Here is a 24,278-nt window from a genome sequence, read left to right as displayed (position 1 = left end):
TGATTATATTTTGTCTTATGGATTAAGAATAATATCAAAGATTCCCAAATGACCATAAATAGTGTCAAAAAGCAAGTGTTATCTTTGATTTGAATAAGAGGGAGTATGTGGCGCCAATGCTTCTTGTATACGACCATATTTTAATACAATCACTATTCAACCCCTAAATGTAACAACTTTTTAATTGTTTTTCATACGTATTTTTACAACTTTTCTCTTATACATACAAAAATCAAACGTATGAAATTCATCGAGAGAAGGACTAACTTATATCGGTTGTAGGCAGAGGCGGATCTTAAGGTACACGGGTTTGGGCCTAGCCCATTCCAGAGTTTTTGTTATTCATAATGCAGTGACTCTGTCAAGTATGATTGATAAAGTGGTTTAGTGGTTTGCTAGGCAACTAATCAAAGGAGAGACCAGGGTTCGATCCCAACACCACCATCAACTCTATTTCTATTTTAATCATGTGGGATCTTGTTTGATTCGTCTTTACGAGTATATTAAAAATTGGTTTTTCTAACCTATGCCCACTAGGCATAGGTTAAGAAAGCCAAAAACAGAAAGAAATTAATGATGTCTTTATGGAAAATTGTAATATACAATTACTTTTATTTTTTTTTCCCAAGGAAAACATTTTAAATCTTTGCATTTTTGCTTTCTTAACCTATGCCACTGGGCATAGGATAGAAAACCGATTAAAAATATCTAACTTTTATATTTTTTGCAAATACGTAGCTAACGATATTTAACGCGTAAAACACGCGTTGACAAACGTGAAAAAAGAAAGTGGTAGAGTGGAGTTGAATGGAGGAAGTATGTAAGAGGTATCAACTTCGATTCTCAACCCCCTTTACATTTTACTCAAGGTTCGCTGCTGGTTATAGAAGTGAAAAAATGGGAAAAAAAGGTCGACGTGGTATAATAATAACGAGTTTTAATTTGATGGCTCCATCTAAACCAAAGTCATTTTTACATTTCTCTTGAAATAATCTTGAAATAATACTTATCCAAGCTCAGTTAAAAAGCCGATCAGATTGGACAAGTATCGGGTACAAAAAAAATACAAGGTTTGTGATGGACTAGTTGTGACTAAAAAAAGTCCCGTCATATTTTTCGGAAATGTGACGGGTTTGTGACGGAAAAGTATTTTAGAAATGTGAGGGTTTGTGACGAAAAAGTATTTGTGACGGGTAATCCGTCACAAGCGCCACATAAAAAAGTACGTTGACCAGAGTCAATGACGCCATTACAATATGACGGGTCGTGACAGACTACCCATCACAATTGGAAAATATGTGACGGATAACCCGTCACATACCTTATTCCCAGGCCTATACAAGTCATGGTATGTGACAAAAGCAAACACGTTCAGCCTTTATCTTAGGTTATCTTAGGTTAGTTTGTTATGTAAAAGATAAAATGTAATATGTCCAAATATCAATGTGTCTTACCAAGGACCACCCCAGCATATAAAAGTGCTACCATCTCGGTTGCCCGAGGTAAGTAGATCAAACACTACTACAAAACTCGTTATGGACATCAGTCGATGGACATCGGATTATCTGGAAAACCGATGTACATAACATGCACATCGGTTGTTTACAAAAAACTGATGTGCATATAATTACATGTACATCGGTTGTGTTAAAAAACACATGTCCATTATTTTTGATTTTAAAGGACATGTGATATTTAATAAAACCCATGTCTATATAAAAGTCATGGACATGGAACATTGCATTTAACCGATGTGCATCTAAAGTGAAAATTATAGACGGAAAAAATATTTGCCTCACCACTATCACTTATAATTTCAACTAAGTACATTTTTCCCCAAATCCCCTCCCTCACTCTCACTCCCAAACCCTAACCCCCCAAAACCCCGTACTCACTCTCCCTACCTCATTCATTCATTTCAAAAAAACCTCCCAACGCCGACGACGTGATACTCTCAACGCCGACGACCTGCACTCTCAACGGCGACGACATGCTACCCCAATGACAACGAGCTTTGACCTGCTACATCTATTGTTTCTGTCTCCTTTCTCGCTCAACTGAGTCAACTCTTTCCCGTACCGCATCTCAGCTCTTTCCCGTCCCTTGTTCATAAACGCAGGTATTTTTATAATTACAAAGCTTTGAATCTTTCAATCGATTACATAATAAATTTATGCGGTTTTGACAATTGTAGGGTTAAATATGTATAATTTCGAATTAGGGTTTATGATTGACTTGGGGATTTTTGTTTAAACTTCAAAGTTTGTGTAATTAGTTGTATAATTATGCTCATAGGGAACGAATTACGGTATGATTGAATCGTCTTTCTTTTTAATTAACAATTTCGGACTTTTAATTGAAGTTAGAGATTGGGATCTTTCAAAAATCGTGAGTTGAGAAGGTAGCAAAGACGAGGTTGGTAGTGAGAGCTCGTTATCAGGTTGATTAGTTTGTGATTACGCTAATATGATTCATATAGTTGGTGAATGGCAGTGGTCCCTAGTACTCTACTATAGGTTTGAATGTATGATTTGTATACGATTTTTATCTATGTACCTACTACTTGGCTACTTGTTTTTTTAATTAGAAGCAGCTAAACTAAACTCATGAGGATGACACAATTCCTGCAACTAATGCTACTGTTACTGCTACTGCCATTTATATTTTTAAGTGGTACAGTTATATCTACTGCTGTTGTCGAGTATCTGCCTGGTTATCAAGGCCATCTTCCCTTCACTCTTGAAACTGAGTACTTTTCATATTTTCCTTTTTTTTTTAAATTAATCATATACAGTTTATATCTTTGAAGTATATATATGTAGGAGAATACATTATACATGCAGGTATGTAGGAGTAGGAGAATCAGAAGAGGTGCAGTTATTCTATTATTTTGTCGAATCCGAAAGAGTTGTTGTAACTGACGCACTTATGCTTTGGCTCACTAGTGTTCCTGGTTGCTCTGCTTTCAGTGGCCTCGTCTTCCAAATTGCCCGTGATCAAGTTCGATGACTAATGGATTCCTGATTCTGATGTCATTGTTCGCCTTCTTGAGGAGAAATACCCCGACCCTTCTCTTTCGCCTAACCCCGACTTCGCCTCTGTAAGATTTCCCATTTCCATTCATTTTCTTTTTCATGAAGTGAACTTGCATCCAAGTCAGATTATACGGTCTTTTGTTGTGTGAAAGCTTTTAGACTGAATTAGTATATTGCTCGTGTTTAAAATAATTAGGTGATCCGGTGTTTGTAAAACATAGACATGAAGTTCTTAAGCTATCAATTTTTAAGATGTACGAGTATATGTATAGACATGAAGTTCTTGGATTTTTCTGCACTGGGCTTAAACCATTAAATACTTGGGTTATAATGGAATTTAGGCTTATACCGCCTCAGTTGTACAGTTGTACTGTAGTAACTGTACATATTTCCTGTTGTAAGCTGATACAATGTCTTTCATTTAAAGATTATAGGAACAACTAATGAATTAGAAAGGTAAAAAGTTTTGAAAATTTACATTGTTGCATGCCGTTTTTTTTCTTTGTAATAGATCCTGCTCTTAAGCATTAGATTGTTACCTAGCTCGGCTTGCCATGGAAGATATGTAACTTGAATCGCATTAATTTGGTGGTCAAGACTTACAAGCCTTTTTTTATTACACTTATTGTTTCTCTCCGGCAAATTGTTTGTGGATCAAGTTGGTTGTCGATTTGTTTATTTGTTTCCATGGGCTGTATGCTCGTGATAAAATATACACGATTATGACTATTCTTCCCATTGACGCCTTTTGTTTTACCTAGCCTCTGTTAACGATGATGTATGTAATCGATGCAAAAAAGACCAGTACTCGCATGTTTTAATGATTAAATAATTTAAATAAAGCTTATGTGCATTTGTTTTCGTGACACGAATATGGCGTGTGTTTTCTAATTGCTTCAAACAGGGGATCTAAAATCTTTTCGACTTTTGTCAATTTCTGAAGAGCAAAGATGCCAATGATGGGACCGAGCAAACTCTACTTGATGAGTTGAGGGCACTCAATGAGCATCTCAAATCACATGTATGTACTTTGGCATTTCCATTTTATTTATCTATATTTCTCGTCTTGATGATGGTTTGTCCTTTTTCTTTTACCTTCAGAATCTGAGGTGCCCTCGTTTTATATTCACATCGTGTAATTTTATAGGGGCCGTATGTTTGTGGAGAAAAGATTAATGCGGTTGACTTGAGTTTAGCACCGAAGCTGTACCATCTCCAAGTAGCTCTTGACCATTTTAAGAGTTAGTCTGCTCCAGAGAATTTGACCCATCTGCATAACTATATGAAGGTGGGATCATGATGTTCTTTATATGAGCAAATCTGAGGCTGCCAAGTAGTCTTGTCTCATCGGTCTTTTTTTTAAAACAATTAGTCAGTTTACATATCGGTTTATATTTTTGTATAGGTTAGTCGTCTAAGTAAATTTGACACATTATGTAGATGAAATTTTTTTGTAATTGGCTTTGGATAACCGATTGATTGTATCTGAGATATTTTTGTTGATTATGGAATTATTTTGCATTGTCATCATGTGTACGACTAATATGGGTAACAGCGTAATATTTTTTTTTTATAAAAAATAATAATTATAGACATCGGATTTTTGCAAAAAACCGATGTCCATTGATCAAATAGACATCGGTTTTCCTAAAAATCCGATGTCCATTGATCAAATAGACATCGGTTTTCCTAAAAATCCGATGTCCATTGATCAAATAGACATCGGTTTTCCTAAAAATCCGATGTGCAAATTTTAATGGACATCGGTTTAAAATCCGATGTCCATTAATCCACAATGGACATGACCAAACTCTACATCGGTTGTGTATCCGATGTCCATATAGTGAAAAGTCCGATGTCCATCACAAGTTTTGTAGTAGTGAAATAAACAATAACAGAACATTTATTGAATATCCTTTACAACATAACCAACGTGTGAAAGATTACAACATGAGCAACTGAAAGAAATACTAAGTCCCGCTCATCGCAACGAGCAATAACCCATGTCCATTAATGTGCACACCCCCCTTTGTGACAAGAACCACAAGGAGCGAATCAAGGGCGTGAAGGCATTCAAGAATGATGACTCCACTCAGCCGGGGAAGGACCTCGCAAACATAGACATACAACAACCAATCCAACAACCAAGAAAGACAATTCCAACAATGATACTAATCATGTCAATACCACGATCAATTAAATCAATTAAACAGGCAACTGAGTAGGGAAACCCTACCTTTTTCGCTATTCCATGATAGTGCGTCCATCAAACAAGCCACGCAAGACTCCAAGACGAGCTCTACAAGTAACAACCATATCCTATTACTAAACTAATCAAGAGCTACTGAAAGATAACTATTAAACACAAACTCACCTTGATACGCAACCGATGCCGATGCCGACGACGGCGACAACCCGACTCGATGACTTCATGCACAAACCATCTCCCTTCTTGGGTTAGTGTCTAAGGCCATGTGAGAAGTATAAGGTGATATGAGATGATTGGAAGAGAGAGGGGTTAGGGTTATAAAGAGAAAAGAACCGTCGAAAAGTGAATTACATTTTTAGACTCCACTTTTTATAATAACGTGTTGACTGACGGGGTACTCGGTCGAGTATAGACATACTCGGTCGAGTACGTCCTACTCGGTCGAGTAACACAGTTACTCGGCCGAGTAACCCTAACTAGGTCGAGTAACAAGCTCCGTTGATCAACCAATCACTCTTGTATCCCTTGCTACGGCTCTCCTTAAGTAAATAGGTCGGTCAAAGGGCTCTTAAATAGGGCGCGTATTACACAAAACTTAAAACTTTGTAATTTAGAATGTTGTACGAAGTCCGCAAGGGTGGAGTTTAGTGGTTAAAACTTGGTAAAATTCCCAGGAGACCCAGGTTCAAGCCTCTCCAAGAACAATATTGTGGAGTATTTATGGTCTGAGTTAATGTTTTATAGACTTCGAGTATGTCACCCTCGGGTGGCTTGCCTGGTATACGTGGTTTGCAAGCTATCACGCACGTATACCCGACCAAGGATTTACCCAGTGCGCACCGAAGGTAGCGAGTGCGTGTACTCTCGTTACCAAAAAAAAAAGAAAAAAAAAAAAAAAAAAAAAAAAAGAATGTTGTATGAATTTGACAAACTTTCACCTAACTTTCTATGTAAATAAATAACTTAAATGTTTTCCCATTGTTTGGTGTTGGTACGAAATTTGATGTTGATTGATTTCCGCTCTTGCGGTTGACCTTGACATTACAGATTTTGGTGGTTTCAAACAATGCAACTAGCATTAGGGCAAGCAGCAGGAGCTGCTGCTGTTTCCTGCCAATAACAATCTTGCATTGGCTTGTGATGGGTGATTCGTCACATATCTTGACTTTAGTTGACTTATGTGACGGATAACCCGTTACAAGCTAACTTCCAGGTCAATGAATTCGTAAAAGTTCCTCCTTATGTATATATGGATCCGGGTATAACCTAAGTCCATGCATGATTTAACAATAAATCAACTCGTTTATACCTTCGGTCATCTCGAACAAGTATGGATATACTCCGTTTATAGTAAGACAAGACACACCTAAACTTCACATTCTCAATGTCAAAAAGAAATGCTATAATGGAAAAAAGGTGCAATAATATATTCTTATTTGGATAAATTCTCCACCAAAGGGATTCGTGAATAACTTGAATCAACTAGAGAAAGAATATGATTCTAACATGATAAGGGTTATAAATTGACCGTTTGTAGAATGTAGTTTAAATTAAACAGAAGATATTACATTTATTCTGATTATTTGTCTATCTATTTTATTTTACCTAGAAGTTATTGTCCACTATACCTCTTTCTGAACTCCTAAATTAAAATATCTTCGGTATAAACTTAAATAGGAGGTATTTTTTTTAAAGATTCGTTAAATATTAGTAAATCTAACACTTGGCCTATTTCAATTTTTGGTCCAACAGTCGATTCTTAGCTAGTCCTCTTTTTCTCGTCTCAAGATACGCCATTAATGAATTCTTAATGTTATAATCATAACAAAAACACTATATATTCGTAGTATGGCAAACTATTTGAGTCGACCAAGTAAGAAAAGGCAGTGTTTTCAACATACAAATTCCCTTTCCACCTTAAGGTACACATTATGAATTCGAGTTTTTTTATTTCGCTCTTCTTTGTACTCCCTTTGCCCTGTTAATTTGTTTACCTTTTTTTTTTTTTTTATAAGGTAAACAAATGATTGAAATAAAAGAAGTATACATTTAAGAGTAAATTATAAATTACTCCCTTTTAAGTTTCAGTTTTCTAAAATTACTCCCTTATAAGTTTCTTTTTTAAAATTACTCCCTTAAGTTGACCTCAGGCCAAAAGTTGCTACCATTTTTCAGTATTTTCGCCTCTTTTTGAATTTTCCCTCCATTTCTCTAAATTTATGACGAAAATGCCCCTGAAATTCCTTCACTGTGTTAAAATCACCCATCTTCCTCCTTATCTCGCTCAACTGCCCCATCAGCCACCGCCCCCCCTTTCCTCTCCAACACCCAGCCCCCGCTTTTCTCCTTCCTCATGAAAACTCCACCATCCGCGCTTATCTCTCCGTTCTCGCCCGACCCATTTGCGTTTTTTGTCGATAACGGCCACATCCGGTGAGCGACGTCGCCGGCGACTCAACCACGAGTCAATGCAACCAGTTTTGGGCTTTAATTTTGCCGATGTAGTCGGAGATATTAGCTTTTTGAATTTTTGCGTCGTTTTTTTGTAGATCTAACTTTTTGAATTTATGCCGACGTATGATGGGGCTGGTGGTCGGGTTAGTCGTCGGTGTGTTAGGTGGGGAAGGGAGCGAGGTGCTGCTTATTGTCGGCAAATTGAAATGAGGATGGTGGCGTGTGCGGTGGGGGCATTGTCGTACATCAGGTCGTGGGAGGGAGGTTGTTGGGGTGACGGTGGTGGAGCTTGTGCGGTGATGTGGTGGCCGGTGGCGGCAGGGTGGATTTAGGAATGAGGAAGAGGATGAAGGGTAATTTTTTCGAAGGGCAATTTTGTCTACTTACTTATTTTTTTCACCTGAGAATTAGTTTGATAGCAACTTTTGGTCGGAGGTCAAATTAAGGGAGTAATTTAAAAAAAAAACTTATAAGGGAGTAAGTTTAGAAAAGTGGAACTTAAAAGGGAGTAATTTACAATTTACTCTACATTTAATTAGCACTTTATTACAAATACTCATTTTATCCAACCCGTCTACTGACCAGTTGAATCGACGGACCTTAGAAGGGTTGTGTCGTAATCTTCGTCTCCATACTTTACGTTGTTGCGTGTGTAGGCAACTCTACTACCGCTAATAACATTCTTTGTATCCAACTACCTTATTTCTCACTTGTTATTTACGTTGTTGCGTGTGTAGGCAAAGCTAATAAACAAGACATGGCATCAATGCAAGTACACCAAGCAGTAGCTAAAAAGGAGTATAATCCGAAGCAATTTCAAAACGGAACAATGGCCACCATAAATAACCTAACACAATCACAGATGTCGCTCGACAGGTTTATGAATTGGGCAGGACATCCGGCCACCGGCTCATTTCCGTCTACTATTGCGCGAAATAGGACGGCCCAATTTACACATGTGAGAGGTGGTAATTTTGGGTCAGTTGCTGCGGTACAATACAGTGGGTACAACGCGCTTGGTGCTTTATGTGCTTGGATCGTTGCATGGAACGCACCGTCTAACGACACTCCACCTGATTGCCCTCCTAATCGGGTATGATATCTTAAATTCTTACTCATTATATGCTGCACAAGTCTGACTAAATTACCCTTTTACTTGATAGGTTTTTAAATTACCTTTGTTTACTCTGTCTTAAACAAGAATTTATAATATCATTATCATTGTATCACAATATCACATACTCCCTCCTATTCAGGGTTTTCTTCCCTATTTCCTTATTCGGTTATTCAGATTTTCTTCCTAATTTCCTTTTTTGGGTTGATTTGTGTGGTCCAAATTCAATGGCATGTGGGGTAGTGTATTTTGTGTGGTCCAAATTCACTTCCTTATTTCTTGGGTAAAAAATAAAGGGGAAGAATATAGTGAATAGGAGGGAGTATAAAAATATACCATTGGTTTGCTTAAAATGAGAAAAAAGTCACCATTTTTACTAAAAACTGACGATGAAATTTATAGCTAAAATTGTTATGAGTACCTTTTAACAATATAAACTTACAGTAAATTTTTTTATCATAGAGTGTTATCGTTAACTAGTTACATCGTTTTATGTAAGTTTTATAATCCAAATTAACATGATGAACATGTATAAACTGAAAGCAGAAGCGATAAAAGAGATCAATTACTTACCTCCAGTCATTGCTTGAAAATATTAATCCGTCCTAATGAATAATCCAATTTCTTATGTCCCAATTCGACTTGGCTTCTAAACCTCCAGACTCACAATTTAGATGTTGTATTTTCTTGAATTTAATCAGAATAAATATGTTCCCCTTATATACTCTTGCCATCAAAGAATCAACTGAACAGTTTCCTACATTGTGAATGATAAATTATGGGAGATAATAGTGGAAACGGAATCGTAGCTAAATTCGACCATACAATGGACCAATTTAATTTCCATAAAATAACTTAATTAAATATTAATGTAACACTTATTTATTTTATGGAATATCTTACATTTTAATTCCAGACGAACCCACCCTCTGAAATTTGAATTTTCGAAAAATATATGTTCTAGCTCCCCAATTGCTTGATACAAATAGATTCTAAATCAAGTTGACTTAGGAGAGCAAGAAGGAAAAAAAGAGCAATAATAATGGTAACATATAAGGAGTTTCCTTAAGCTACAACAATGTAAAAGAACTAATTATTGGGCTTCAACCAGAATTGCGGTTCCAGTGGATAGTGATAACTAAGATGTTGGGTTGTTACAGGTATATGCTGAATGTGGATCTAAAAAAGTGATGGATGCAATAACATGGGATCAAATACTGTCCAAATTAGATATCGCTCCAACTGACTATTCCGACTCCGACCCGAGTACAAAGACCAGCGTGGACGCTACCATCCAGGACTATACCGCTGCACCCACCAGTGCTTCCCTTATTGCTGACTTTAAACTTACCTCATAACAATATTTATAGTTATGTATCCGGCCAGATTGTCTTATGTTTTAACTTTCGTGTGTGTGGTCATGACTTGTTAAGTATTCCCTCCGTTCTAGTTATTTATTTATTTGCTTCTAATAAAAATATCACTCAAAAAAATAAAAAGGAATGAACAAATGAATGGAACGGAGGGAATAGCAGCCTATAATAATGTATTCTCGTTGTGTTGTATGTGACTCGTATGTTTTTCCTACTATGAATAATAATGTTGTATGGCCGTTATTGATACTTTATTCAACTTTGTATTGTCTCATTTTATTAGTTCAGCCATGAGTTGAATAAGATCATATTATCATAAATACAATCGATCATAAGCATAAAATCGATTGACGATTGACGATGATAGAAGAATATAAGCTACTAACTCATAAAGTTAGCACTCTTCTTTTACTTCTTCCGATGCGAGACAAAGGTCTTGTTCTTTCTGGCTTATTTTCAGTTCATTTCATTTCAACTTATCTCTATTGATTGATTTAGTTTCGATTCAGTTCAATTTTCTATTCAAGTGCAATTCGATAAATTTCGTTCTATTGATTCGATCAGCTCAATTAACTCGGCTCCATTCAGTTCAAATTTTCAAACTCCACTAAATTCAACCAATTTCAATCTTGCGAATCTTAAACTTAAATGTTTTTATTATTATTATTATTATTATTATTATTATTATTATTATTATTATTATTATTATTATTATTTATTATTATTATTATTATTGTCATCATTATTAATTTATTATTATTGTCATCATTATTAATTTATTATTAATTAATCATCCTCATTATTGTTATTATTATGAATATTATGGTTATTAAAATCAATAATATTCATATTAATATAATTAATACTACTATTATTATTATTATTATTAATATGAATATGAATATTAATTAATAATAATATTATTAATAACATTGTTAATTTTAATATTACTATTATTAATACCTAATTATTTTTTCATATACGAACTTTACTTTTTCACATACACTTTTTCATAACGTTCTATTTTGTACCCTTTTCACCTAAAACTGAACCAAGTGAACTCTTAAATCAATATTTTCCCCTCAAACATAATTTAATTGCTCAAATGACTTGAAACTTATAAGATGGATTCTAACTTATCAAATAATAAATTAATTTACTTGTTATAAATTATTAATATTATTTGTTGAGTTTTTAATTAATCAAAAAAAATTATTTATTTTTTAAAGATAAAATTAGGGTCTGTCGATTTTTATTTATCTAATTAATTAAATTAGGATTGTTAGTGCTTCGTGGTAGCTACCTTATCAGTCAAATTAGGATGATAAACGGCTCGACTTTAAAGAAATCTAATAACTCACTTTCATCTAACATAACGCGAATAAATTATACTTCTCAATTTATTTTACTTACTTGTTCTTGAACAAGAACAAGTCGGAAAGTCAAGTTCGGGACTTTGACAAATACCGGTGTATAAGAATACAACGTATTTGGATTACAAAACGAGTTTTAAGTAAAAATGTGCTTCTATCTAGTATATATGGCCATCGATCCTCTTCTAAAGATGAGTCGGAAAAGTTGCTTAATGAACGACAGTGACCGGGCATGTAGCGGTGTTCACCACATGGTTGCTCACACTCCCTAAGATCACCCTGTCACACCAACGTAACACCAAGTGATCGATTAGCTATTTAATTAAGCAAGTGGATGTTCAATTTACGAATTAAAAACATTTTCAAAATGAAATAGAATAAGTAAATAAATGAACGGAATGAACCAACCTCTTAAGAGGGCCAAGTCCCCTGTTACCAATAACAAGACAGGTCAAGGGGATATTATTAACTGCTTCACATAGCTTCTCGCGTGGATCACCCCAAAAGATCTTCAAGAGCGCGGTAATCTGTTAATGCACAAAACGATTACTACTTCGAGATTAAATTAAACAAATGATTGGGACGGGATGAGTACATAAAATAAATATGGACTATTTAATTTGGACGTGCCTCTTTCTCCTTGGCTGCGTTGTCTACTAGCTTCAAGGTTTCTTCATCTGGTACTGCTTTATATTTCTTCATGATGTTAGGGTTCGAGAAATCGTTGTATGGAATCAAAGCTGCATGTTTCAAATCATACGTACGTAAACATAGTATTCAAGTTACGTTACGTACACTTACAAACAACGAAGATGGTCGATTTAAGCAAAAGTTATCCTAACGGTGTAAATAAATGATTGCAACGGAGAAATAACAGGTGAAGTAGTGAGTAGTTTTTTTGCTTTTAATATTTTTTATATTTTTTATTACGAGAATAAACTGTTTATCAAATTAGTGTTTATTTTAAATTATTTCTCATTACGAGAATAAACTATTTATCAAATTAGTGTTATATCTTAAATTATTTCTTGTTAAATATAGGTCTAAGTTGTCATTTTTTTTCTTTCGAGACCTGAGGGTTAGCCGATCCGACTCAAGCTGTTCAACCCCAAACCCGACTCAAACCATTAATTTCATCATATATGCGAATAGCAAGATGATAAGAGAGAAAAAAAAAATAATTGTTTTGGGGTTTTTCACGAAACTATTTATCATTTTAGCGTACATTTCAAACTATTTATCGTCAATTGATCCACGTCATCATTTTCATGTTATTTTGAGAGCTGCATTAAAGCCGTTACTTTATTAAACACAATTAAATTGAAAACAAAAAAAAAATGAAAAAGAAGATAGCTAGAGGAAGGTGAGAAAAGAGGGTGCCTACGAGAGCCGGTGGTTTCCCAGAGCTGCATCTCGCCAGACTCGTAATTATGCTCGCTGCGAACGGTGATAAGTATAAGATGATCTCCCTTCTTAAGAAGATTATCAATTGCCCACCTCAACGCTTTCTTACTGCATTGTGAAAAATCTACCGCAACTCCAACTCTTTTTCCCATCTCTGCCATATTTTCTTTCTTTTCAAATTTATTATTTACTTGTTTTACGTAAAGTGATTATAAATGCGTAAAATTGATGCACTTACATATGTAATTATGAAGAGAAAAATGTAGGGTGGGTAAATGATGGGGACTTGGTCAAATTCCTACAACTACGGTCATTTCTTCTTTTCCTTGCCTATTTTTTCTTGTTTCTTATGGTCTTAGTTTCTTGATTTCTAGATTTATGTGGATCTCACATCATTTGACATCATCTAGAATGATGGACTATTGTTGCACTAGTGGATACTTGATACCATTAATCTGTTAAAGTATAAAATCGATCCTGGAACTCTGACCATCAGTTTAAACTTTTGGTCGAGATGGTTACTTGACATGATCGACTCAAATAACTTGATCCGATGCTAGTCATAACTTATTGAATAGATAGACAAAATCGGTATTTACTAGGAAATTTGTTGGGCCTAAATTGACTTTGGCCCTAAATGACTTAACATCGATCGACACACCTCTGACTTTCGCAAATATGAAATGGCATGACTCGACTTAAGTACAATTGCAATTTGCAAGCATATTCGAAATGACGCTGGCACAAATTGACTCGACCCTAATAACCATATAACGGAATACACAACTTTGGTGGTAAAGGTCCATTTATTTACATGAATATTTCGGAATAGGATCCTCTCCTATGAAATGGCATGACTCGACTCAAGTACAATTGCAATTTGCAAGCATATTCGAAATGACTCGGGCTCAAACAGACTCGACCCTAGTAACCATATAATGGGAAACACGTCTTTGGTGGTAAAGGTCCATTTATTTCCATGAACATGTGGGAATAAGATCCTCTCCATTTCCTAAAAAGAAATGGAGAGTCCATTTCATCTCAACGGTTAAGATCATATTTATACATAAAAATAAAGGCATAATGGGGTATAAAGGACATCACATTATTATATACTCCGCAATTGTTAAAATGGAAAAAATCAACCATTCATTTCTTTTAGGAAATGGTGAAAATCTTATCTTGAACACGTCAAGTAAAGCACAATCAAATACTTCCTCCCATCCACTCCAAAGGTAACATGACCCACTTTTTGTGAGAGGAAAAGTGAGTCCATGTTACATCACAAATTCTCATTATAGACGGACACTATCCGTCTATACGTATAGACGGATACCATTTCCCCTCACAAAATACCCATTTATCATAAAGTGGAAAGCACATGGGGGTGCCCCCACCTTATCCCCCTACCCATTTTATTAGAGGTCTTTACCCGTCTGTTCGCCCCACCCGTCTATACCAAGACCTATTGATGTTACATTTGGAGTGGATGCGAGGGAGTATTATTTTCATTATATTCCTATCGACCTATCGTCCAATCATTTGTTATCTTTGATTAAAATATCATTCATGAAGAATAAAAAAAAAAGTAAATAAATGAACCAGACCGCCACTCATTCCAATTTCCAAATAACCTCCAAGAGTATCTTCACCTTAAAAATTCAATACTATAATTGGCTTATGTCTTATCATACTTGTCCTTGTATTGTTTTTCAAGTAACCAAATGACTTTACACAGTTACATACACTCCATGAGATACTTAGGTCCTATTATGTACCTTAAGCTCATGTGTTATATTCTTTCTTCTTCCTTGTAATCAAGTAACCTTAAGATTCCATTCCCTAATATACCACCTTGCTCTTATTCATCTTTACATGCTTAATCCTTCTTGTAAAACTTCCCAAAACATATTACCTCAATTTTAATTTCTCTATATGAACTAAGAAGATATGGATAAAAGTAGTGATCACGTCGCGCTCGAAATCACTCAACTAGAGCCACCAATTAACCTTACTTCCTCCATCAAAGAAAAATTGGAAGATATTTCATTTCCATGCTCTATCATCCCGGTACCAACCCGGTTCCTTACTCAAAATGCCGATGCATATGTGCCCAATTTAATCTCGATTGGGCCGATGCACCACGGTAAAGCCCATGTACAACACATGGAAAATCATAAATGGGATTATCTAAATTCCCTTATGACTAGAAACTTAGGCTCATATAACTCCATTATAGATTCATGTGTTAAGGCCTTGAGGGAATTGGAACCGAAAATTAGAGCTTGTTATAAAACTAATTTTTCGATCCAAAGTGACGAGTTTTTACGTATGATGCTCTTAGATGGTGGGTTTATCATAGAACTCTTCCTAAGGTATTCTATTAAGGGCTTAAGGAAGAGGGATGACCCATTGTTCCGGTCACCGGAAAAGTTCCATACTTTGAGAAGGGACTTGATTTTGTTAGAGAATCAAGTCCCTTTCTTTGTCCTAAGGGCGATTTTTCGTCTTGTTTCGCTTCCTAAGCTATGTGAGAAAAATGTTTCTGAGCTTAGTTTGAGGTTTTTCAAGAATTTGATACCAGGAGATGTGGATTTACTTCAAGAAAAATATAACTTTGAGGGTAGTAATCATTTGCTTGATTTAATATGGAAATGTTATATTCCTTCTTCATCTAAAGTTCCTTTAGGTAAGGGTTCTGAATTTGGAAGAACTATTCATAGTGCCTCTAAGCTTCAAGAAGCTGGAATCAAGGTATGATAAATCAAATGATATGTTATGAATTATGTGGTGCCAATAATTTATGTTCTATGGAATGTAAAAGGGTTATGAGTGGGTCTCCCTTGAGACGGTCTCAACATAACATGAGAAAATGTCAACATTTTATACTCGGTAATAAAAACTGATCATTTATTGATAAAAATGTTATAATTAACAAAAAAACAACGTTAATATTTTATTAGAAAATATTTACATTTTATGAGAAAATTGTCATATATATTTGTTCGTTTTATTTAAGACGGAAAGATCCATGTGAAACAAAAATTTGCAAAGGGTTATAAGATAAACTAACACGATTTTTCAAAAGTGAAAAAAAAATTGTGAGTATGATGGTATTGAGACATGGTACGGTACTAGCCGGTAACAGCTCCCATGTCATGACTCATGAGTACCACCTGTCATGAATTTACCAGCCGATTAACTGACATCTTCTGTTATATGCATTATGCATCCCCCTTCTACTAAAAGAATAAGAGATTACTAAAAATTTCCCGCCTAAATGATTTATTCTATAATTAGACTTCATTATATTATATCTACAATGAGTCATACTTTCTAACAATAAATATCTCTTATTCTGTAATATATAATATATAATATATAATATATAATATATTTTTCAATTTACATAGATATATTAATAAGATATTCTGATTTTGTCATAAATGAAATTGTACTAATTATACGTATGATGTAATAAAATACTTTACTGTTATTATTTTTAAAACTAATCATGATAGCTACGTACAATTATAACAAACATTTTTATCCCTCTTATACTAAAAGAATAAGAGATTAATAAAAAAAATTCGCCTAAATGAAGTATTCTATAATTAGATTATATCATATTTACACATGCTATTACAAACAATAGATACTGCAATTAAAAAGGGTATACTATTTTTTTCAATTTGTATAGACATACATATTAATTAGATATTCTGATTTTGTTACATAAATGAAATTGTACTGCACTAATTATTGTATTATACGTATGATGTGATAGAAATATTTTACTTTACTGTTATTATTTTTGTATGATGGTCACGAGCATTTTTTTAGCAAACACTTTATAAATAATTCTATTATTATATATTTTGATAATAACTTACGAGTGATATATTAGTAGGAATCATCCATTGTTATTGCACTTGGTTGATGTCCAATGCTAATGATATAGTTCTCTTTGTGTAAAATTTAGGTAAGAACAATTGAAGCCGAAAGCTTATTAGATGTAAAATTCGTTCAAGGATCACTAATCATCCCAAGTTTAGTAATCCATAATTACATGGAAGTTTTATTCCGAAACCTTATTGCAATGGAACATTGTCACGTTGAAAAGACGAAACATGTTACATCCTACGCGTACCTAATGCAAGGCCTAATAAAATCAGAACTTGATGTGAACTTATTGTTTCGACGAAGAATTTTACTTAGCTACGTCGGGAAAAAGGAAGAGGTGATCAATGTATTCAAGAAATTATGCGAAAATGTGGAATTAGATAAGTTTTATTATGAAGGAATGTGGGAAGAAATTAATGGGTATGGAAGAACAAGATGGGATGTTTGTTGTTACAAAATGAAGCACAATTCTAGACGAATTCATTGTAAATATTCTGGAGCTGTTTTAGGTGTTGCAATTCTTATTTTTGTGTTGATTTGTATATTGGTTTCTGCACTTTATCTTTTTATTCGCCGTCATAATCATTCTTAGCTTGAGGATTGAACAATGTTGCACTTGTATGTATTTGAAGAGTTGAAGAGAATTGTTGTTTTAAATGATGCCTAGAACTTGTAATTTGCTTTAAATAACTTGATTATTTCATTTAATTGAATTCTGTCAAGAAACTATCTAAAACAAAAGCTTAAAATTGAGATGGTTTATTGACATGGTATCAGAGCCAATGTGACCAAGAGATTACGAATTCGAATCCCGCCCCATTCAATTCTAAAGTGGATATTAACACAAGATATGGGAAGGCCACTTTTGATGGAAATACTGCTGACCAACATCTCTTACTAACCTCCTTAACTAATTTAATTAACTAATCAACCTTGGTCAAAGTTAGTTATAGGTTGTTATAAGTTTGTTAATCTTTTTCTTTCAAAAATCTTATGGTGCTTTGGGTATATATATCGGAAATGGATCCTCTCCATTTCCTCTCTTAAGCTCATTTAATAATATTTCCCCCACCAAATCTCCATTTCTTTATAGAAAAGGGAGAGAAACTCTCCTTATATATATCACCCTCAAGTAGTGTAATAATCTAACTTAATCATTTTATTAGTCAAATATTTCTATTGACTGACACATTCAATACCTGGTCCACTTTATATATTTACTCTGTGTTTCTTTCTAATTCTCTATGAAATTCTTTGTTTATTCATTTTATAATTATTTCTTCAAGTTTATTAATGGCGATCAAACCAATCGGAGTCTCAAAATCCATGAAAACTTTCATGGTATTAGACTAGAAAATTATTTCTGATTTCTTCCCTTTCTTTTCCGCCGCAAATTTTGGTGCATTTCAATGGCTATATTTTCTCTCTTTTCTCACAAAATCGAAAACCTTAAAAAATTAAAAACCTAAACATTTAGAATCAATGCCAAGTTCGAAACTAATTGCACATGATTCTCTTCAAGTTAGCCATTCAGATCTTATAGCTATAAAATTGCGTGGTATATCGAATGTTTTTTTTTATAGATCCTTATTTAATGGGTGGAATCGATGAATGTTAATTGTGTGTCTCAGCTTTAATTGCCTTGATAGTCTCTTGCTTATTTATTTTTGGGTCCTGATTTTCGCAGTACACATTTTACTCATCGTAATACATGTTGACAATTATACCCCTTTCATTTCTCCTCCTATTTTCCCTCTCTAATCTCTCTCTAATATTTTCTCTCTAATTTCAAACATCCATTCCCCTCTAATTTCACAAGAAAAAAAATTAAAGTATATGGTAATCTTGTACTACATTGATAAATTAATTTGATAAAATACAAATAAATATGTATTGCATTGATAAATTATGTACTTTGATCGTAAATTAACATTACAAATACTATGTAATGCATTCATAAACATTATGTATTACATTCATAAAATGAATTGAATAAAGAAATAGAAAAATCAAAGGCATACAAAGCCATTACTGCAAATAGAGGCGATACAGCACATTGAATAAAAAACAAATTCAACCAATGTACTATGCTGAACACTACTACCCCCGTACTACGTACTACTATGGACCATCATTAAAAACCTAACTATACGACTACCTCACCGGCCAACCGAACTAACACCACCATTGCCGTGTCGAACTGCCCCTCCCTCCCGCACCAATCACCGTAATGCTCCATTATACGACAAACAACAATACCACCATACCAACAGCGACTCTCACGTCGCCGGCGGACCATCGTCGAACCACATCGACGACACCTGGCCATAAAACATCACCACCACACAATGTCACGCTAATTAGTCCGTAATTAATTTAGGCATAAACCTTAATTAAAAAGGAATAAAATTGTAAGAAAGAATCAATTAAATTATTAATATGGGATTAACGAATTAAATACCCGATCTTTATTCGAATAATCGTTCATAATTGAAGAATTTTAAGGAGATTGAAAAGAGTTAGGGTGTCAACAATAGGAGAAGGTAGAGAGAAGGTGGAGCGAATTAGGTTTGAAGATTTTTAACAAAGGGTAGATAATGGAAAGTTTGATACAAAATGTACTACTATGAGTAAAAATTGTACTGCGAAAATAAATTCCGTTATTTTTTTGCTTTTTTTTTTTCAATTTGTTGAATGTGTAAGAGTAGTGTTTGAGTTTGTTGTTGAAATTTGATTGTACTTTTGTTGTATTGTGAGGATTACTAACTAATGAAATGTTTGACATTAATTGCAGAAGATGTTTGTCGACAATTCCTTACAAGTAAGATGCATACAAACATTGAGTGCAAATCAAACTTGTTTCAAAATATTACACATTAAGTTTGGGACATCAAATGTTACACAATAAAGCTTGATTCAAAATACTACACATCATAATATAAGTCTGGCACATCAAATAAATAATTTCAGGGCTGATTCACTGAAGCTTGAGTAAGCTGACTAGATGCTTGATGAATTGGCATTATGTTATTTGGTCCTCTCTGATTTCCTGGAGGATTGGTGAATGCATTTCCTTGGTCATCAGATAAAATTCCAAGTCCCTGGGATGCCTGAAATAAAGAGAATTACAACATGAAATTAAGAGTTTCGGTCATGTTGTTGACTGAAATGAAGAGAAGTATCAGAATTTGTGCTTTTCAAGGCATTTTCTTTTGTTAAGATTTTTTTTTTAATTGCAAACAAAACAAGTCATTTAAATCCCATATTTTGTCACCTTGCCACTTCTTTTGGGGTCCCCATGTGATCTTTCTTTTCTTCCTAAGCTGGGGTCCTCATGTGGATTCTTCTTTCTTTTCTTCGTAGGTCTATTAGAGCATCCACAAAGGTAAGGTTTCCCATATTTTCTCTTCTCTTTTCTTATTCGTCCACCTCATTTTCCACTTACCCTCTCCAATTTATATCTACATTTAGAGCATCCACATTGGTTGGTTTTCACCTTCCCAAATGCACTTTCTCTCCTTAGTTGGGGTGCCCCATCAATGTAAAAGGTTCCCATAATTTGGGGCTCCACTAGTTTTAGAGCATCCGCAATGGTGAGACTCCCCGTATTTTCTCTCTCATTTTCTTATTCGTCCACCACATTCTGCACTAACTTTTTCATCTACCCTCCCCATTTTATAATATCATGTCCGCAACAATGAGGTTCCCCAACAAAATTAAATTACTAACAACATTTTGGGAACCTCCCCAAAAAAACACAAAAAAAGCTTTGCATTTTCTTGGGGACCTCCCCTAAAAGTAGAGGAACCCCAAGTGATGGGGCGAGGGTAATGCAATAATAGGGTGCCCCATATGATGAGAGAGAGGGTATATGGGGAGGCAAATTTCCGCATTTGCGGATGCTCTTAGAGCATTTGCATCCATTGACCTCCCCATATTTTCTCTCTTTTTCTTATTCGTTCACCTCATTTTCCACTAATTTTTTTCATTTCCCCACCCCATTTTATTACTATCTCTTGCATCAATGGGGTTCCCCAACAAATATGCCTCTATTAATTTTATGTGTCCTACCTGCCACATGACTGTGTCCCATTTGTTGTTCAATTTGGGAATGTTCCCTTAAACTAGGGAATCCCCAAATGATGGGGAACCTCCCACATTGATGTGGCACCCCAATTAATGAAAGAGAGCGTATTTGGGTCACTAAATTTCAACTAATACACATGCTTTTAGGAAGCCTTCCCACATTGAAAGATCAATAAAAAACAATCATGTGGCAGGTGGGACATGGAACATTAGAGCATCCGCAAAGGTGGAAAACTAGCTCCTCATATGCACCATCTCTCCTGATATGGGTAACCTCACTAAAATGCACCAACCTTCCCATAATTCGAGGCTCCACCATTTTTAGAGGAGCTTCCCAAAAAAAAAGTAGAGGAAATTGTGTTCCCTTTGGGGAGGTTCCTAAATTTTTATATGTAAATGGGGAACTTCATTGTTGCACAAATGTAGTTATAAATTGAGGAGAGTAGATGAAAAAATTAGTGGAAAATGAGGTGGACAAATAAGAAAAAGAGATATAAAATATGGGGAACCCCTGTGTTGCGGATGCTCTTAGTAGATAGGTTTTTTTGTTGGGGAACCCGGTTAGTGCGGGAGTTATTAATGAAATGGGAAGGGTAATTGGAAACGTTAATGGAAAATAATGTGAACGAATGAAAAATAAAAATAAAAATGGGGATGTTCATGGATGTGGATGCTCTTAGTTGCTTTCACCTCCCCAAATGCACACTCTCTCCTTAGTTGGGGTGCCTCATGACCCTCATCAATGTGAAAGCTTCCCCATAATTTGGGGCTCTCCTAGTTTTAGGGAACCTTCCCATATTGAAAGACCAATAAAAAACAACCATGTGGCAAGTGGGGGCATGGAATATTAGTAGATAGTTTTTTTGTTGGGGAACCCCATTAGTGCGAGAGTTATTAATGAAATGGGAGGGTAATTGGAAAAGTTAGTGGAAAATAATGTGAACGAATGAAAAAAAAATATGGGGGAGGTTCATGGATGTGGATGCTTTTACAGCATATGCATCAATGGGGTGACTCAAACCCTCTCTCTCTTTTCCACCTCACTTTTCACACTACCCTCCCCATTTTATAATCGTCTATTGCATTAATGGGGTTCCCCAAAAATTTCTCTTTCCTACATTTCTATGTCCCGCCACATATTTACTCTCTTATAACAACATTATTTTATTAGCTTTTAATGAATAAACTAGTTTTATTACCCGTGAAATTCACGGGTCTAGCTATGTTGGGGTGTTAGATTGTTAATGTGTTATGCAAACCCATGTTTGCGATCGCACTGAATACTGAGGACAAAAAGGCCTTGTAAGAAGAAACAAAAATCTATTAATCAATACGTATATTTGTATAATGCCACTAATATTGCTATGTTTATTAGTGTTTTACCACGATTATTGTTATTATTGTTGTTGTTGTCTTTGAACTTTTTTAAGTCTTTTTTTATTAAACTCCCTCCATTCCAGTCATTTATTTTATTTTATTGTTCTTTCATTAAAAACAGTTGAGCTACTTAATTAATTCAACCAAAAATAAATTTTCAAAATAGAATTTTTTATATTTTTATTTGCGAACTACTCCCTCATATTCTCTAACATCTTCCACATTTTCTACAACGAAAAATTTACTAAGATCTTCCAATTTCCTTATTAGTCTATAATTTGTGATTATTAGGACTTATGACCTCATATTTTCTCTCTTACCTTCCATTCCCTCCATTTTGCACCACAAATCTCAATTCTCTTAAAAACTACTCAAAAAACAATGTGAAACATAATAGTGAATAGGAGGGAGTATAATTCAAGGTAGATTAATCGGTCAATATTGTGTTGAAAGAATATGGTGCGGATTATAAACGTTGAAAGAATAAATATTATTTTATCCGTAAAATTTATTCTAACAAAAAAAATTCAAAATTTATTTAGTATTTATTTTGATGTTTAACGATTGTTTAATTAGTTTGAAAATGAAAAGCCAATTTTAATGATTGTGTTTAATCCTATAAACTCTTACAACAATTTCTCTTTTTTTGCTAAAATAAAATAAAATAAAATAAATGCATAACGATGTGGTTTGCAAAAATTCTGTCAAATAGAATGTGATGCTTTATCATGTCTTTTTTTTAGTATATATTAGTTTAATTTCTCGTGAAAACCACGTAAATTATTTTTTACTATTTTTGTAATAGCTTGATATTCACATAATTATGTTGAGTTTTTTTTGTGTGTGTGTGTTATTGTAACCTATTATTCTTTTATTCTAATTTTAGCTTTTGTTACGGAATTATATAAATTTTGCTCGATGACTGAATTATATTTTTCTTAGTCCAACTCTATCAAAATGATAATAAGAAGTGTTAATCATAGATATATACTTATTTTTTTTTCTGTACGTTTGGAAATAACAATGATATTTTATAAAGTTAATTATTATTTTCCCTCATTTTCTATTAACCGTTGGAACGTTTAATCAAATAAAAACAATTTAAATGAGAAGGGTGCAATAGACAAAGCAACATCAATACTCATGCAACCTTCTTACATTAAAATTAAAAGGTATACTATTTCTACAAAGAAAGTATAAATTTATTTTGAAGTCACTTGATAAAAAAACATAAAGAATACTATATTTACACTAAATTTGCTTTGGTTGATGCATTTGTAACATGTTGTTAATATCAGTCTCAATAAATTAAATACACATTAACAGTTACGAATATATTAAAAATATCCCAAAACATTTCATTGCTATAAAAAATGTGAGACTAAAAAAATTTATACAATTTGATCAAGTTAAGGTTTTATTCAACAAAGTTGGACCTCCATTCGGCATAATGGATAATTATATTTAATTATCGACAATCTTAAGTATCTTCAACAACATTCGATAATGGCAATAGCGAATTATACAATACGAATACGTGTCATGTTGTTCTCTTTTTTATTCTAATTCCCTTTTATCCCTTAATTTCTCATCCATTAATTTGATTCCAAATCACCACAAAGGAAAAATATGATTTTTTTTTTGAAAAATCAAACCAAAATAAAATATATAGGTGAAAATAGACAACCTTTTATGTTCTTTTTTTTTTCTAGGAATGTGTTAGAGTTCTTATCAATTGATCATCTTTTTAGGCAAAATTTTATCGAATTGATCTCATAATTATAGAATATGAAAAGTTTGGCATTAAGTAGAGATATTGTGTTTATGAAATGAAGTAATGCGTGGAAGATGATGGTTTACATAATGTGGAAAATCAGTATATTAATTGCTACTTTGCCTTTTCATGTTTTTTTTACTCTTTTTATTATCTTTTTTAGGTAAAGCTAATTT

General features: G+C 34.0%; 3 protein-coding genes and 2 long non-coding RNA genes across 5 annotated transcripts; 3 read left to right on the top strand and 2 right to left on the bottom strand.

Moving 5' to 3' along the window:
• The first annotated feature begins 1,855 nt into the window (after positions 1-1,855).
• On the top strand, positions 1,856-4,001 carry LOC141609332 (uncharacterized). Its single transcript, XR_012527362.1, has 3 exons — positions 1,856-2,119; positions 2,970-3,100; positions 3,979-4,001. It is a non-coding gene; the product is annotated as an uncharacterized LOC141609332 (long non-coding RNA).
• A 3,059-nt stretch (positions 4,002-7,060) lies between these two features.
• On the top strand, positions 7,061-10,439 carry LOC141606361 (jasmonate-induced protein homolog). Its single transcript, XM_074425457.1, has 3 exons — positions 7,061-7,166; positions 8,436-8,791; positions 9,973-10,439. Exons 2-3 carry the CDS (start codon positions 8,456-8,458, stop codon positions 10,168-10,170), a joined length of 534 nt encoding a protein of 177 aa, XP_074281558.1. The 5' UTR covers positions 7,061-7,166; positions 8,436-8,455; the 3' UTR covers positions 10,171-10,439.
• A 1,116-nt stretch (positions 10,440-11,555) lies between these two features.
• LOC141606362 (universal stress protein PHOS32) lies at positions 11,556-13,312 on the bottom strand. Its single transcript, XM_074425458.1, has 4 exons — positions 12,943-13,312; positions 12,189-12,298; positions 11,967-12,085; positions 11,556-11,837 (listed from the first exon to the last, which is right to left on the bottom strand). The coding sequence occupies exons 1-4, from the start codon at positions 13,121-13,123 to the stop codon at positions 11,768-11,770; spliced, it is 480 nt and encodes a 159-aa protein (XP_074281559.1). The 5' UTR covers positions 13,124-13,312; the 3' UTR covers positions 11,556-11,767.
• Positions 13,313-14,853: 1,541 nt separating this feature from the next.
• On the top strand, positions 14,854-17,522 carry LOC141609331 (UPF0481 protein At3g47200-like). The gene is made up of 2 exons (XM_074428423.1): positions 14,854-15,716; positions 16,945-17,522. Exons 1-2 carry the CDS (start codon positions 14,913-14,915, stop codon positions 17,455-17,457), a joined length of 1,317 nt encoding a protein of 438 aa, XP_074284524.1. The 5' UTR covers positions 14,854-14,912; the 3' UTR covers positions 17,458-17,522.
• Positions 17,523-19,659: 2,137 nt separating this feature from the next.
• LOC141609330 (uncharacterized) lies at positions 19,660-21,379 on the bottom strand. The gene is made up of 2 exons (XR_012527361.1): positions 20,937-21,379; positions 19,660-19,975 (listed from the first exon to the last, which is right to left on the bottom strand). It is a non-coding gene; the product is annotated as an uncharacterized LOC141609330 (long non-coding RNA).
• Positions 21,380-24,278: the final 2,899 nt, after the last annotated feature.

Source organism: Silene latifolia, chromosome 10, assembly GCF_048544455.1.
Source record: "Silene latifolia isolate original U9 population chromosome 10, ASM4854445v1, whole genome shotgun sequence".
NCBI classification, from domain to species: Eukaryota; Viridiplantae; Streptophyta; class Magnoliopsida; order Caryophyllales; family Caryophyllaceae; genus Silene; species Silene latifolia.
This window is presented reverse-complemented; position numbering and strand designations above follow the sequence as displayed.